The sequence below is a fragment of the Mesoplodon mirus genome (genome assembly GCF_964341445.2).
Source record: "Mesoplodon mirus genome assembly, chromosome: 2".
NCBI lineage: Eukaryota > Metazoa > Chordata > Mammalia > Artiodactyla > Ziphiidae > Mesoplodon > Mesoplodon mirus.
In genome coordinates, this window is record NC_138977.1 from 40,310,292 (window position 1) to 40,326,927 (window position 16,636).

At 37.4% G+C, this 16,636-nt stretch overlaps 1 protein-coding gene across 19 annotated transcripts in view; it reads left to right on the forward strand.

The window, feature by feature from the left end:
- The window catches only part of SEC31A (SEC31 homolog A, COPII coat complex component), a 63,882-nt gene that overhangs the window by 43,922 nt on the left and 3,324 nt on the right, over nucleotides 1-16,636 (forward strand). For 8 of the 19 annotated variants that reach the window (XM_082606078.1, XM_082606079.1, XM_082606095.1 and 5 more), the window contains 5 exons: nucleotides 869-1,210; nucleotides 9,287-9,325; nucleotides 10,847-10,905; nucleotides 12,390-12,653; nucleotides 15,036-15,155. In XM_082606078.1, the coding sequence (XP_082462204.1) occupies nucleotides 869-1,210; nucleotides 9,287-9,325; nucleotides 10,847-10,905; nucleotides 12,390-12,653; nucleotides 15,036-15,155 (824 nt within the window). The remainder of the gene's footprint in view (nucleotides 1-868; nucleotides 1,211-9,286; nucleotides 9,326-10,846; nucleotides 10,906-12,389; nucleotides 12,654-15,035; nucleotides 15,156-16,636) is intronic. The other 11 variants (XM_082606093.1, XM_082606081.1, XM_082606080.1 and 8 more) reach the window with 4 other exon arrangements.

Sequence of the window (16,636 nt, forward strand, 5' to 3'; positions counted from 1 at the left end):
AAACAAGAGGATGTTACCTAGCAAGAACTAATCTTAATGAGCGTGTTCTGTGCTCATAAGATGGGTGTTCTTACTTACCATGAGTACAAATTTGATACAGCTTTTCACTCAGTGCTCAGCGTGAAAGTGCTGTCTTCAGAGTAGAATGAGCACAGTTCTGTTAGATTCCCTCTGCAGAGGTTCATATTCTGCCCATGGTCACACAAAAGGTAATGGTATCTGGGTTCAGGTCTTTGCATTAAAACATTAGTTGGCTGTCTGCTTACTAACCAACTTTGTGCAGTGTAAGAAATATATTAATTGTCTTGTCAGGGATCATACAGAGTTGCTTATTAATCTGGAACTGTGCTCAAATCCAGAATTTGAGTAGCTGATGATTTTACTAGATGTTGGAGAAGGTATCTGATTCATAACAATAGTGCTTACCCTACAGTTGTTATGGTGGAAGAGGTCTTGAGCTGCCTCCAAGCTCCCTTAACTTTTACTGTAAAGGGGACTGCTTTGGATGTGTAATTACTGCATGGCTCCATCTGATGGCTAGTAAGTGTCACTGCAGTCTTCACAGGAACAGGACGTCTCAGAAAAGGGTCAGTCTTCTGGTTCTTGGGTCTGATGACTCAAAGATTTTCATAGCCAGCAGCAGTCTGGAGATGGCAGGGTTCAAAGACTGGATCCAGCGACTTTTGGTATAGTTAGGGCATCCAGACTATCAAAAGCATAACGTGTTTTAAGTGGGTAATGTTTGGTTGTAGCTTATTATTAGAAGAATTGAAAATAATTTCCATAGAATGAGATAACTTTGGTTTTCTGTTGCTGTCTGAATAAATTTGTAACTGATTAAAATTTCTGTTTCTTCTCCTTGGTGTAGCTTATCAACCAGCCCAGCAGTATTCCTTCGGAACAGGGGGGTCAGCAGTGTATCGACCTCAGCAGCCTGTTGCTCCTTCTGCTTCTAACGCTTACCCTAACACCCCGTACATATCTTCTGCTTCTTCCTATTCTGGGCAGTCTCAACTGTACACAGCACAGCACCAGGCCTCTCCACCTACCTCCAGCTCCACTGCCTCTTTCCCTCCTCCCCCTTCCTCTGGAGCATCCTTCCAGCATGGCGGACCAGGAGCTCCACCGTCATCTTCAGCTTATGCGCTGCCTCCTGGAGCAACAGGTACACTGCCTGCTGCCGGCGAGCTGCCTGCATCCCAGAGAACAGGTCTGCGCTTGAAAGGGACCTAGTTTGGCTCTCTCTTTTATTTTTTCGTGATCACGTGGGTGGATGGAGGGGAATTATTTCTAACTGTAAACTGGGCAATGTGAGGTATTGATTTAATTGTATAACAAATTCTAAAACTATTTCTAAAAGTGTGATTTTCCCATAATGATCTTTAGTTGCCAAATGAGGAAAGCTTTAGAGCTTTAAAAGGGTAAGAGTATATAATCTGCCATTGAATTTAAAATAAGCGGTAAGAAATTAGTTGGCCAGATACGTGGTGGTTGGAACTAGATTTAACTGACACTAATTTCTTTGCCAGAGTAAAACGATGCCCTGTGTTCTTCCTGAATTTTCAGATTTTAAGAAATGAGGCTGTACAGATTTTGTAATTATGTTTGTTTGTAAAGGTGAGCAAGGATCTCGACATGTGTATCGAAAGGAAAAAAGTGAAAGAATGCAACTCTAACAGAATCTCTGAGACAGCAGAAAGTATACAGTAGTGCAGGGATCCTCTCCATTAGGACAATTCTACCCTCACAAACATTTTGGAAATTTCTATGCATTTTTGTTGTTGTTGGCAGTAAGTTCTGCCTGAAATTTTCTAATTAAAATCATAATTTAAAATTATTTTTATAGTAAACACACATTTTATAAATTCTTTTTATCTTTCATGTTACAATTAAAGCATTATATTAATTTTTTATAAGTGGGTAATATTATCTGAATTTCACGTTAGGACTGTAAAAGGGACCTCAGAAGTGTGTATTACAAAAAGGGATCAATGAATCAGGGCAAGAACCACTAACACAGTAAAGAATTCAGAGTTCGGAATCAGACTTCCTGTGTTTGTATCACAGCTTCACTCCTTTCTAGTTTTGTGACCTTGAATAAGTTACTTAACTTTAAGCCTCAGTTTCCTCATAATAGGAATAGTATGTACTGATAAGCTTATGAAGAGATTGAATGCATTAGTACATTGAAAGCATTTGGGGACTATGACTGCAAAGTTAGCTGTGATAACACATCGCTCAAAACTAGAGCTCGGGCTTCCCTGGTGGCGCAGTGGTTGGGAGTCCGCCTGCCGATGCAGGGGACGCGGGTTCGTGCCCCGGTCCGGGAGGATCCCACATGCCGCAGAGTGGCTGGGCCCGTGAGCCATGGCCGCTGAGCCTGCGCGTCCGGAGCCTGTGCTCCGCAACGGGAGAGGCCACAACAGTGAGAGGCCCGCGTACCGGAAAAAAAAAAAAAAAAAAAGTAGAGCTCTGTTCCTTTTTTTTTTTTGTCCCTTGTTTAATGTATACTTGTTACTAAGGGTATTTGAAAATAGTTTCCCTTTCAGATTATAATTGATGGTTTTAAACTAGAGGGGCAAAACAGGAGTGAGTCTTGCTTTCTAATCTGAAGTTGTTCCTGGAAGTCCAGTATATGTTGTTCTCTTTTTATCTGCTAAGTAGTAGCTTTAATAACTGAAAACACTGATCATATAATAGGATTTATTGAGGAAGTATTTTTTTTCTTGGAAGTCTTATGGATCCAGAATTATACATATGTCTCCTCTCTCTTCTTTGATATATAATATTAAAGTCCAAAGTACCAAAAATCATACACACAATATGTATCAGCCTTTACTGCACAAATAAAATTTGTATAATTTTCAATACAGATATTTCAATAGGTTGATATTTAGAGAGGAGTGTTAATTAAATTGTAGCGTTCAAAAAATTACCTTTTAAAATCTGGATGAGTGAAAACAATATATATTCTGAATAGTTGGGTAATAGCTTGAGTGAAAGATGGATTCAAGTAAATCCCCACATAAGAAAGTGGTACAGGGAAGTAGGAAAGTGAATTATCATTTATTGAACATACATTGGACATGTACCAGCACTGCCATGTATGTTCTTATTTCTCATAACCATGAGAAATAGGAATAATTATTTTTTAAAAAAATTGCCATGAGGAAGCTTGAGTTTCCTAGGGTTATGTATAATGTTTTCATGATTGCACAGTGATAGTCTCCAAGTTGAGATACAACTGAGATACCCCAGTCTCTCAGTCTTCAGAGCCCATGTTCATTCTTCTTTACCAGATAGTCTAGTCCTGATGAAACGAGTAGAAATAGCTGTCAGTGTTGGAATTACAGAAACATTTAGCATCACTACTTTAAGCATTTGTTACTTCATCTTCTTTTTTTTTTTTTTTTTTCCGTACGCGGGCCTCTCACTGTTGTGGCCTCTCCCGTTGCGGAGCACAGGCTCCGGATGCGCAGGCTCAGCGGCCATGGCTCACGGGCCCAGCCGCTCCGCGGCATATGGGATCCTCCCAGACCGGGGCACGAACCCGTATCCCCTGCATCGGCAGGCGGACTCTCAACCACTGCGCCACCAGGGAGGCCCTACTTCATCTTCTAAGTTAAAGATTTGCATGGGTATGTTTTTCCTCCTTAAGCTAAAGGGCATTTGGCCGTATAATAAAGTCTTTGCTTACGTACAAAGTAACAGTGTTCTAACCTGGCTGAGAAGCAGAGCAACTAATAGGAAGATGAAGCCGTTCATTTTTCAATACTCAGCATGCACTAAGCTAGCTGCTTTGTTACCTCTTGCATGTTAGTAGTCCCTGTACTTTAATTAACAGTTAGAGCTTTACCTTATTTTTATTTTTTGATTCCCTAAAAAGTTTGCTTAGGTTATACAGATAACTGTGACTAAAAGTTTTATCTTTGTTCTAATATGTCTTAGATTATTATATCATGGTTTTCTACGGGGCTTGGAAATTCCACTTGTCCGGTGGACTCTTCTTGATAGACACTAGGATTTTCAAGCCCTGTAACTATTAGTGAACCACAAAATTATGTGCCCACTGCTCAGAGAAACTCATGTTGCAATCATCAAAACATTCATTCAGTAAATTCTTAATGAGAACCTGTTCAGTCTGTAATCAGAATTATTCTAGGCACAGGTAGGAAGGCAGAAAAGTACAGTACGTTTCTATTTCTAGTGAACAGCACATAGCTTTGTTGTAAGTTGGAACATAAAATTTGTATTTGGGCCAAATTTTGGAAAACATAAAATGTCAGGGCAAGAAATTTATACTTCATACAGTAAGAAGAAAATTTCTAGTGGAGGAGTTTGAACTACTGAGAGGCATGGTCAAAGCGGTACTTTAGGGAGGTTAATCTGGAGATGGTTCTGCAAAACAGATTGTGGGCAGCATGGCAGAATCAGAGGCAAGGAAAACAGGCTATCTCCAAGTTCTAGGTATAAAGTGCTAACAGCCTAAGTTAGTATAGTGCAACATGTTTCAGTGGTGGCAGCACAAAAAGCAGGAAGTTTTCCTAGCTTTACTGTCCAGGATAAGTAAGATACTGCTTGTATCCCCCCACCTTTTTTGTGTGTGTCCCTGGTTTAATGTATACTTGTTACTAAGGGAGAGCACTTTCAAATGTGAAGGCCCAAGAAGTTTACTTAGAAAAATTTTCTGATAAAATGACAAGCTCTCATGAAGCTGTTTTTGAGTAAACAGTATTGATTTCATTAAACAATGGAAAATTTAATTGGGGTATATATATATATATATGGTCTTGTGCTCCTTCACATAGAAGAGTCTTGAAGGGGCATAATATTGCATATTTTTGTGAAACAGTGTGCTTAAAAAAATTTTTTTTAATTTTCATAAACATTCCGTAGTCAAACTATAAGTACCTGGTTTTTAACCCTTTAAACAAAGAAAAGGAGCATGATAGCCTTCCTTATTTTTCTTTGGATAAATCTGTTTTATCTCGTGTCATTGGAAAATGACCTTAAGGATTCATTCTCTCTAAATTTAAATTTTTAATTTTATGATGCCTTTTTTAAAATGTGACGTGTGAGGCTAACGGAGAAGGGGGAGGTATATGATTAACAAGGATGCTCTTTTCTCTCCGTCTCAAATTCTCTTTTAGCCAAAAGTCTCCATACCATTGGCACTAATATTTTTCTGTGAATCCACTGAAAGTATCTTAGCCAGTGCCTAGATCCTACCATTATGCAAGGACACCTTGAGAAGGTTCCCAGTGAGAAGTGAGATTCAAGTAAGGATGGTAGCAACTCCACTTCTGTATGTGAGACCAAGCGCTTCTCTCTTCTTCCCTAAAGACCATGTGGAGGACTAATCCCTACACTAAGGTGGATAAGGGTCTCCAGAATCCAGTGACATGCCATATTCAGTTTTTAAGTTAATTTTCCCTTGATTTTTATTAATTTTTTACTGTAGGATTTTGAAAGACCTCAAATAGTATAGAGAATAAAATTAAAATTATCTGTAATTCTGCCACCCATATATAACCACTAATAATTTAGGTGTATTTATTCCCTTCGTACACATATATGCACACATATATGTATGTATGCATGTATTAAAGTTCTTTTAACGTTGAATATACATAACAAAATTTACCATTTTAATCATTTTTAAGTGACATCAAGTGCATTTACATTATTGTACAATCATCACCACTAACTACGGAACTTTTTTGTCAACCCATACTGAAATTATGTAGCCATTAAAAACTCCCCGTCTTCCCTAGCCCCTGGTAACCACCGTTTTACTTTGTCTCTATGTATGTATTCTAGGTACCTCATATAAGTAGTCATACAGTTTTTTCTTCTTGTAACTGGCTGTTTCACTGTCTTTAAGATTCATCCATATTATAGCATGTATCAGAATTTCGTTTTTAAAGCTGAGTAATATTCCACTCTGTGTATATACCACATTTTGTTTATCCATTAACCTGCACATGGGCATTTTGGCTGTCATGAATAATGCTGCTATGAACATGAGTATACAAATATCGGTTCGAGTCCCTGGTTTCAGTTCTTTTGGGTATATACCCAGAAATGGAATTACTGGATCAAATAGTAATTCAGTGTTTAATTTTTTGAGGTGGTGACACTATTTTACATTTTCACCAGCAATGCGTAAGGGTCCAATTTCTCCACATCCACACCAACACTTGTTGTTTTCTGATTTTTTTGTTTTTGTTTTTAATTCTCGCCATTCTAATAGGTGTGAAGATAGTAGTATCTTACTGTATGCATGCATTTTTAAAGAATTGAGATCATAACTCCCACATACACTCATAATTTACATCTTACTACTTAATATTACACCACGAACCATTTTTCAATGTTCTTTAAAGTCATTGTCATGTTTAAAAAGAGAGTAAGAAAGAGATTTATGCCCATTTTTAAGGTTTTTTGAAAAGGTAAAAGAGATTATCTTCCCTTACTATTTTATGAGAGAATTATGTACAAGATTAGACTGTGCTATGTTTTTTAAAAATATTGACCAAGAGTATCATTTTGCACATCTATAATGAACCCCCATAATACTGTCTCCTGTAGATATTCAAGTTCTTCACTTAGTTTGCTTTACCTAGTGTTGCTATTAAAGTGTGTCTCCATAAAGTAGAGGTCAATTTAATTGTGTTTTTAAAAAGTCATATTTAAACAATTTAAAGATATAAAAGCAAAACTATTGAGGGGTTAGAATCGTAGCTAAGATAAAACTGTTAAATTGATCAGAGATTTGAACAAGGATTTTCTGGGCTGAAATAAAACATATTGCTAAATATATTGCATGGTTTGAGGTTAGGTGGGGCCAGTTAGGCATATATTTTGGTGGGAACTTTGATTATTGTACAATCGTTATTTTCAATTCAACAAGCGGCCTATCCTCAAGTTATGAGGGATAGCCAACTGGCTATATGTTCTTGTTGAAAATCTTTTTGTTTCTTATTTCATGCAGTTTTACTCGGAACTTTCAATTTAATTTGATTTCATTATAACTTTGGTGTCATTCTACCAAAGGGTCATGTGAAATTGTTCCACATACTTTTTTGTGCTGCTAATAGTTGGTGAAATTAGGATATCCCCTCAGGCTTTAATATCCAAGGCTATGATCACTGCCATGAGAGGTTAGAGGAAAAACTGGTCTCACCTTCTGCTCCCACGTTTCATAGGGCTAGAGAGGAGACATGTTGAGACTGCTCCCTGAAAAAACCGATCAAGGCCAGGGTACCTCCAGTACTTTTAGGTTTTTCCCACCATCGACTCCCCCCTGCCCCGCCCCAATACCAAAATCCAAGGGTGCTCAAGTCCTTTATATAATGTGGCGTAGTATTTGCATATAACCTACACACATATACTTTTATGTCTAGATTGCTAATAATACCCAATACAGTGTAAATGCTGTGTAAATACTTGGAGCAAATTCAAGTTTTGCTTTTGGGAACTTTTTTGGATTTTTTTCCTTCCTGAATGATCCTTAGTTGGTTGAATCTGCAGATGTAGCTCCTGGGGATGGACTGTATATTGTCCCCCTCAGCCCAGAAGCCGAAGTCTGGTGCTAGAGAGTCCATCAGTAGTTGCACATCAGGTCTGTCCTCTGTCATAACGCGCGCACAGTGACTCCCAGGGGTTATTAACTGTAGTGCTATGAGGTCATATCTTGCATGGGGAGTTAAATTGTAAAGTCATTATTGAAGACAAAAATAAGAAATCACTTAGAGTCAGTTATCCGTGATCACCCCTTTCTTCAGTTAAGCCCTCATGAAGAAGTTGCTTGTGGTTAGAAGCCATATTGTATGAAAAACATCTATCCTTAGCTCCATACAGTGAAATTTCAAACTGTGGGATTAGTTCTCCCACCTCACAGTTTCTCTGGGGCATGTGCTTCTTGAGTAGAGCTCAAACTGAATTGAACTCACTAGTTAATGCTATAGTCTCTTGATTCCTCTCTCCCCAAGTGAAGAGAGTTGAATTCCCGTAAGTTGTATGTTCATATGATGTATCTACACTGCATGCTTTTGATTGGAGGCTGGGCCTGGACCAATCCTGAATATCCGACAATTTTGGAATTGCTGTATTAGTTCTCAGCCTTCTTTCCTCTTGTCCACTGCCAGAAACTTCAGTTCTTTTAAAAGAAGTAGTGATTTCTGGAAGATTTGTGCTAAACAGTCTGCAAATCTGTATATTCTTATAGAAAAGACCATATGGGATGGTTACATGTTTACTGGGCCTGTTCCCATTTATGCTCATACTCATGGTGTGACCCCAGAAATTACAGTTCCTCCAGAATGCAGATCCTTGGGGCCTCCCAAATCCAGCAGTAAAGTATCACCTCCTTGTTAAGATTGTCTAACATGCTTATTATCTTTAACAATGTAGCGTTGAAGTCTGCACGACAATGTAGAAATCCTCCCATTTCTCTTTAAAACCCTACTACTTAAAGAGGATTTGGATCAGTAGCATTGGCATTACCTAGGAGCTGGCTGAAGCAATAGAATTTCAGGCCCTACGCTATACCTAGTGAATTAGAATCTGCATTTTTACAAGATCTTCAACTGATTTGGATTCACAGCTTTAAAAAATACTAAAATGGACACAGTTATAATATGTTAGGAAGTGCTCTCAGCCCTCCCCGCACCATGATATTACTGAGCTTCATTGATCAAATAGTAGAAAAATAATCTGTGCAAACAATTAGGGAAATAATGTTGTTTTAAATAGGAAGGAATAAAATTTTCTCTTAAAAGAGACAGCTGACACAGTGAGAGAAAAAAGTAGTGTTTAAGAGTTAATTGTATCTGACACATTTAAATGAGTTAACTTTGCCCACAAACTGATTACTTTCTTAATTAGATAGAAACCATTTCACGTGACTTGATTAAAAAAGGAAGTTTTATTCCCTTATAAAATTAGTTTGTTCTTTCTTGGGGTTGATGGAGGGAGGAGAAACAATTATAAAATGAGTAGAGTTTACAGTTTGCAGGGCAGAAATAGAGACATAGATGTAGAGAACGAACATATGGACACCAAGTGGGGGAAAGTGGTGGGGTAGGGGTGGTGGTGGTGGGATGAATTGGGAGATTGGGGTTGACATATATACACTAATATGTGTAAAATGGATAGCTAATAAGAAACTGCTATATAAAAAATAAATAAAATAAAATTCCAAAATTCCCCCCAAAAAATGAGTGGAGTTTAGAATGTCTTCGATGATAATACCGTTTAAGTGACTTTTACATTTTGTCTACAGAAAATCAGTCTATGCAAGACCAGGCATCTATGTTGGAAGGTGAATTAGTTACAAAATATATCTTTGGAAATCTTTGAATCACTGACTCTAATGAATGGATATTCACAATTATGCATGTGAACTTTAACGTTGATAATATCCTAAATCTGATCAAATCTTAGAACTGATTGAATTAACATAGTGACACAAATGATCTTGAATCATAAAAGTTGTCTATTTTATATAGACTGAAAGACAAGGCTATACCAAGGTTGTCTTAGATATAAGAAAGATTAGAAGGTGATGGGAGAGATTTGAATGATTAGTCTGTGTATAATGAGAACTTTAAGGATTTGTTAAGCAAATAGCAGCATGTGGTTTAATATTTTGTGATTAGCTCTTGAATGTTTGAGGCTCATTTGGCATTCTGTCTCCTAGTCACCTTGTAGAAAATTAATTCTACTTTTAAAATCAAGGCAAATGAGTGCATGCTGGTTAGGAGAAGATCTTGTTTTTTAAAAATTTCTATGACATCATGTTCTTTGGTTTGCTAAGCAATTTTGTTGTGATTTAATATCGTGGATATCAATAAAACAAGCAAAAGTAAAATACTGAAAGAATGTTTAATTTATTGAAAGAAGAATGCTTAATTAATTTTTGCTTTTACATATACACATACACAAAACTGAATAAGATGTAAAATGATTATATTTTGATTTAGTAATTATTCTATCTCTGGCATGTTTATTCCTTTTTTCTTTAAAGATACAGGCATTCAATAAAGATGTTTAAAACAAATGTTTTTAAAGGTACAGGCATTAAGTACCTTAATGAGTTCTGCTACTCATGTTCATCTCTCACTTAGGGATGACCGGTTTGGGGAGATTTGTGGGGGGAGGAAGTTTCCTAAAGTGACAGTACTTTAATTTTATATCTGCTGCCGGCCTGGAACTTGTGTGTGTGTGTGTGTGTGTGTGTGTGTGTGTGTGGTATTAAAAAAAAAAATCTTACCACAGGTATGTGATGCCTGTTTCTACTTTATAGGTTGTTCTTAATGCAAAGGTGATAAAGCATACTGGTGTTGCATAGTTGGGCTCTGTTTGTTTTTTTAACAGTGTTTCTACCACGTGGATGATTTGGGTATGCTGAATTGCTCTCTGAGGAAATAGGAGATTGCTACTTTTATTCTTTTTGTGTGTGTTGAATATATCAGAAGCCTTTTTTTTTTTTTTAGCAGACTCAGATGATTTATTTTTTCTTTATTAGGAGAGAATTGTTTGAAGCTTATATACCAATATAGACATAAAAACTTCACTGTCCTTAAGTTTAGTACAACTCTTTCACTTTAAAAGGAAATAATGTCAAGATATGCTGCTTTCTAAGCCAAGGCCCTGTGATTATTAGAGGTAATGAGTTTGAGAGTCCAGGGCTACATAGTGGTCCCAGCAGCTCAGCTGGTAAAACTTTTGTGACAGTTATCTCAGGGTGAAAGTAAAATTTGAAGGTATTATATGATGAATACAATTTAGTTTTCTTCTTTTCAGGATTCTAAAGGAAAATGCCCTCTATTATCTGTTATAGGTTCTCAGAATGGTTGGAATGATCCTCCAGCTTTGAACAGAGTACCCAAAAAGAAGAAGGTACTAGAAAAAGATGTCTGTTCAGTTGCCTACAGGTGTCCTGTGAATCATGTAGCCACCTGAAGCACACCACACTTCACTGTTCCTTCAAAGGCAAAGCTGACTGACTGATATACTTGATATGTGTATTTCAACTTACATCTTCTAATCCATGAAGGGAAGGAAAGAAAGTACAAAATAGTATGGTGATATGAATTAAACCCTTTTTAAAAAACAAGATGTAAATTCTCAGCAGATCTTTTTCAAAGAGTAGGAAACAAAATTTCATGCTTCTCAACTGGGTTTTTTTTTAGGAATTACTTTGGTTTTGGGTTCTAACGGTAATCATGAATTTGTAATTATATTTTGGACTATTTTTGTCTATCACATATAATATGAAACGAAATAGCCTTGTAGTTGAGCATCATTTAGATGTTAATAACTGTTCAGAGCTGTTAGAGCATAACTTAAGATTCTTCTTTTACCCCAAGCTTTTTTTTTTTTTTTACTCCTAGTGATTTCTGTCCCCCAAGTGTAGTAATGAGAGGCCAGAATATAAAATTGGGAGATACTAAATGAGCAACCCCCCCAAATGAGGTCACTGATAATCAGAAATTTAATCTACTACTTTGAGTGTGATGGATCACTAAGTAGGTATCACTTAAGGATCTAGGAAAAAGGTATTACATCTGATCACATTAAACAAACACATATTTGGCATATCTGATCCCAGTATGGCTAGATATAATTCTCCAGACTTTGACATCCTCTTTCAAAAACACCATGGTTTTGGCCCATTATGAGATAAGTGTGGAAGGTAAAGGGGAAACAAAGGTCCAGGTTTGAGCTCCCAGCCCTCTTAACCAGATTAGCTTTACTTTTGTGTTTTTCTCTAGAATTCTGCATAAAATTTCATTTCAAAAAGTGTTCTACTGTTACTTAAAAAAATTTTTTTAACCATGGAATAGTCTAACTCCCTTATTTTTAAAAATTTTTTTAATGAAGTATAGTTGATTTACAGTGTTGTGTTAATTACTGCTGTACAGCAAAGTGATTCGGTTATACATGTATATGTATATACATTCTTTTTTAAATATGTTCTTTTCCATTATGGTTCATCATAGGATATAGAATATAGTTCTCTGTGCTGTACAGTAGGACCTTGTTATTTATCCATTCTATATGTAAAAGCTTACATCTGCTAATCCCACCCTCCCATTCCAACTCTCCCCCAACCCCCTTGGCAACCACCAGTCTGTTCTCTCTGTCCCTGATTCTGTTTCTGTTTCATAGACAGGTTCATCTGTGTCATATTTTAGATTCCACATATAAGTGATACCATATGGTATTTGTCTTTCTCTTTCTGACTTACTTCACTTAGTGTGATAATCTCTAGGTCCATCCATGTTGCTACAAATGGCTAACTCCCTTATTTAAAGCCGAGGAAATGTTGTCATCATCCCATTTTTTTCCTTACTCTTGGTGCCTTTTATTTCTTTTAAAAGATGCCTGAGAACTTTACGCCTCCTGTTCCCATCACATCACCAATCATGAACCCCTTGGGTGACCCCCAGTCACAGATGCTGCAGCAACAGCCTTCAGCTCCAGTACCACTATCAAGCCAAGCTTCATTCCCACAGCCACACCTTCCAGGTGGCCAGCCTTTCCACGGCATACAGCAACCCCTCAGTCAACCAGGCATGCCTCCGTCTTTTTCAAAGCCGAATATTGAAGGTGCCCCTGGGGCTCCTATTGGAAATACCATGCAGGTAACAGTAAATCTGTGGAAGTGGGAGATGGCTCTATTTCAGTATGTTTCTTAACGTTTTAACTTTTATGGTTATACCTTTAGTATTATCTCAATTTGATTTCAATTTAGGCAACTTAAAAATAATAACTTTTTTTAAGATTGTTCATGTATGTATATTATTTTTCAATGACAAGGCCATATACAAACTTTCTAGAAGGAGCTTATGTATTTACTAGTATATGTTAACAGTAACTTGGCAATTACAGTATTTCATTTTATCTAATCAGTAGCCACAATTTAAGATCAGTTGAATCCATATTTGCATCCAAGGTTGCTAAGCAGAAGCTGTTTCCAAAGGTTTTTTCCTTTAAAATATAAAATAAAAATGTAATGAGTTATATATTTTCTTGTGTATATGTAAGAGCTAATAAGATAGCCATATCTTTAGATGGAGATATAAATTTGTGCTTGCTTTTCACATACAAACAGCTAGTTGGCAGGGCTCTAGATGATGAAAAGTCTATCATATTTCCATATAACTGACTTAGACATACAAAGATAAACATTTTGATCTATTCATGAAAAGTAAAGGGGTTGGGTCACAGTTCAACATAAGATGAAATAAATTCCTGCTCAAGTATAAAACTAGCTCTTCTGTCTGTTACTGTCTTTGACTCTCTGAAGTCAAATTTGTAAAGATTATATCTCTACCACAAGAGTATGTGTTGCTGTTAAGAGATTTCTGCCTAAGCAACTTCTAAACATTAACAGTTGCATTATAAAAACAAGTGTTTTGTTGGAGATGGGAGGACCTTCTTCTTTCCATAAGAATATATAAAATTATAAAGATGCACTGTTAATTTTTTATAATTACAAGTCTGTGGTGTTTGTGAAGCCATTCACTTTTGTTTAGACCTGGGTGCTCACGCTATCCTCATCTGGACCAGAACCTCAGTTGCCATTGAAAGTGAGAGCTTCATGGATGTGTGTGTTCAGCCAGGCCATAATATCCACCTTCCTGTCCACTTGGATGTCTCTGAGGCGCCTCACACTTAACATATCAGAATCTAATTCATAGTCTTCCTCCCAAACCTAGTCGTCTTTTGGTGTGTCCTGTTTCAATTAATGGCACCATAATCCTTCCTATTTAATCCAGCCCAAAACGTGGGCATCATCTTTATATTCTTCTTCCTTTAACCTGTTTTTCAGAGCTATCCCCAAATCTTGCTGATATTACTTCAAAATCTCTCTCAAATCCCTTCTCTACATTTCCATTCTAGTCCATGCTACCTTCATCTCCAGTCTTAAGCAGTGCAGGAGCCTCTAGCTGGTCTGCCAGCATCTACTTTGACCCATCTCTTATCTGGTCTTACCTCCTCATTGCTTAAAACGTTACAGCTTCCCATTGTTCTCAGGATAAAGACCAAAATATTTCACATTGTCTGGAATCTCTCAGCTCATACTCCTCCTTGCTCTCTCTCTCTGCTCCAGCTACAGTGACCTCCTTTCAGTCCCTTATATCATGATCCTTCCTGTGTACATGTTCTTCTGTCTGGAATGCATTTCCTTCCCCATTTAACTGGTTAATTCCTACTTATCCTTCTGATATAACTTCCTTAAAGAGCCTTCCGCTCAGTTAAATCTCAATTATATTGTCTCTTGGTTCCAGTGATGTTAACTTAACCACAGTTGCTATTTTGCATACACTTATGACATTTTTAAATTTTCTCTCTCTCCCATCAGCCTGTAAACTCCCTGAGGGATGAGATCATTTCCGTATTGGCTTACCGATACCTAGCCAATGCCTAATACATAATTGCTTAATGTTTTCTATGAATGAACTAATCAGTCAAAACTTTAAACACTTACACATTCCTTCTTTGTTTTCCCATCTGTACATTCAGTAAGATCATGGACTCTTCTATCCTAACCTTTGGTTTAATCTTGCAGTTTGATAATAGCCCAGTTAACACCCTCCAAGAGTAAACCAAAAGATAGAAGAATGTCAGGATAAACAAAAATGAGCCAACAAGCAAAGCAAGCAGCCACTCCAACCAGCCAACTTTGTAAATGCCTTGTTCTTTTTATTTCCTACTGGCACAGGTCTCCTTCCCATCAGTTATATAAAATAGTGATCAACATATGTTCCATAATTAATCGAATACTTTATATCCAATCCTAGTTTTGAAAATAGAAGCTGTAGAAAGAGTACCTGTTTTCTTCTACTGAATATCTGATTTTTATGTTTACTTATCCCAAGTGATTTCACATGTTAATTTTTCATTTGATTTTGAATAGCCTATCTACAAGTTCGTTGGTTTCTCTTTATCACAGATTCAGGACTTTGTGTATAGGTAGCTTCTGGTCATTTCTAGTCATTTTATGGTATTATTTATTCCAGCATGTGCAGTCTTTGCCAACAGAAAAAATTACCAAGAAACCTATTCCAGATGAACACCTCATTCTAAAGACCACATTTGAGGATCTTATTCAGCGCTGCCTCTCTTCAGCCACAGATCCTGTATGTATTTTTTATCTTGCTTAATTAAAAGAATCCCTTGGGCTTCCCTGGTGGTGCAGTGGTTGGGAGTCCGCCTGCCGATGCAGGGGACACGGGTTCGTGCCCCGGTCCGGGGGGATCCCGCGTGCCACGGAGCGACTAGGCCCGTGAGCCATGGCCGCTGGGCCTGTGTGTCCAGAGCCTGTGCTCCACAATAGGAGAGGCCACAACAGTGAGAGGCCTGCGTATTGAAAAAAAAAAAAAAAAAAAAGAATCCCTTTTGGAGCGCTTCTATAATGATTGCTTAAAGTCTTACAAGATGTATTTTGAAAGTTATGCAAAAATAGTAAAGCTAGCACTTATATATAGTTTGCTGTACATATAAAAACACATTCAACCGCTTTTTACAAATAACTTTAATCCTTAAAACAACCTCATGGTAGGTAGGTTTGTCATATTTATTTACAGAGGAGGAAATTAAGGCAAAAAGCAGTTACGTAATAATTAAGGCAGAGCCAGCATTCGAACCTAGTCTGGCTCCAGAATTCATGCTTTCAACCACTACGCTGCACTGAGTCTCATCGGCAAACCTTACGCATAGCACAAAACTACAACAGGATGGTGAAACTCAGATTTGGGGTTTCTTTCTGAGCTTACATCAAAGCTTTTAAAAGTAGATAGACAGTCTTTAACTTTGCAAAGACCTTAAAAATAGTTAAGTGCTTTAGATATTGGAGTCATATTCATAGTCAAAGTAACTGATTTTACTCAGTTCATTAGAGGATGACTGTATTGGCAACAACAAAAATTCCACAAAGCCAGTTTTGTTTTAGGTGAAATTTCACTTTATGCCAATAAACACTGAATATGTTTATTTAGTCACTGGCCAGTTGTCTGCTTGAAAAACAGCTTCTGGAATTTGTTGTTTCATCAAACATTGAGTATTAATATGTGCAGCCTTCTGCTAGTCTTTTGGAAAGCAATTCCCTGTACTGAAAGTGTCAGGAAAGCAGTGGCAGGGGAAAGTTAACATAAACCTTAGTGCCTGGCATTCTGGGAGTGATGGAAAGACGAAGCTAGGAACAGAGAACAGGTGAAGCTGTTAAACAGGTGAGTGTACAGTGTCTCCTAGGCAAAGAGGTCCTCATCATACAAAATGGAGGAAGCCTAATAAAAATGTGGGGAAACTCCAGTCTTCCTTCAGGCATGAGTGAATGTAAACAGAGGTTGGGAGGACACCTCGTACATGGCCTAGCTTAATAAATTTTTGTTGAGCTTCACCTCCTCTAGGTCACCGTATTACCTTCCTTCTGGTTACCCAGGACCCCTGGGCAGAAGAGAAAGACAAACTGTTCCTGTCACTAGTTGGGGAGGAAGTTCAAATACTGCCCAGGACTCCTGCTGGTAGCTAGGTGGGATTAACTTTGAACCCTCCACAAAAGTCCATTTTAATCAATACTTGAAATCATTTGTATAGTATGACTTTATTCTTATTTCCACTT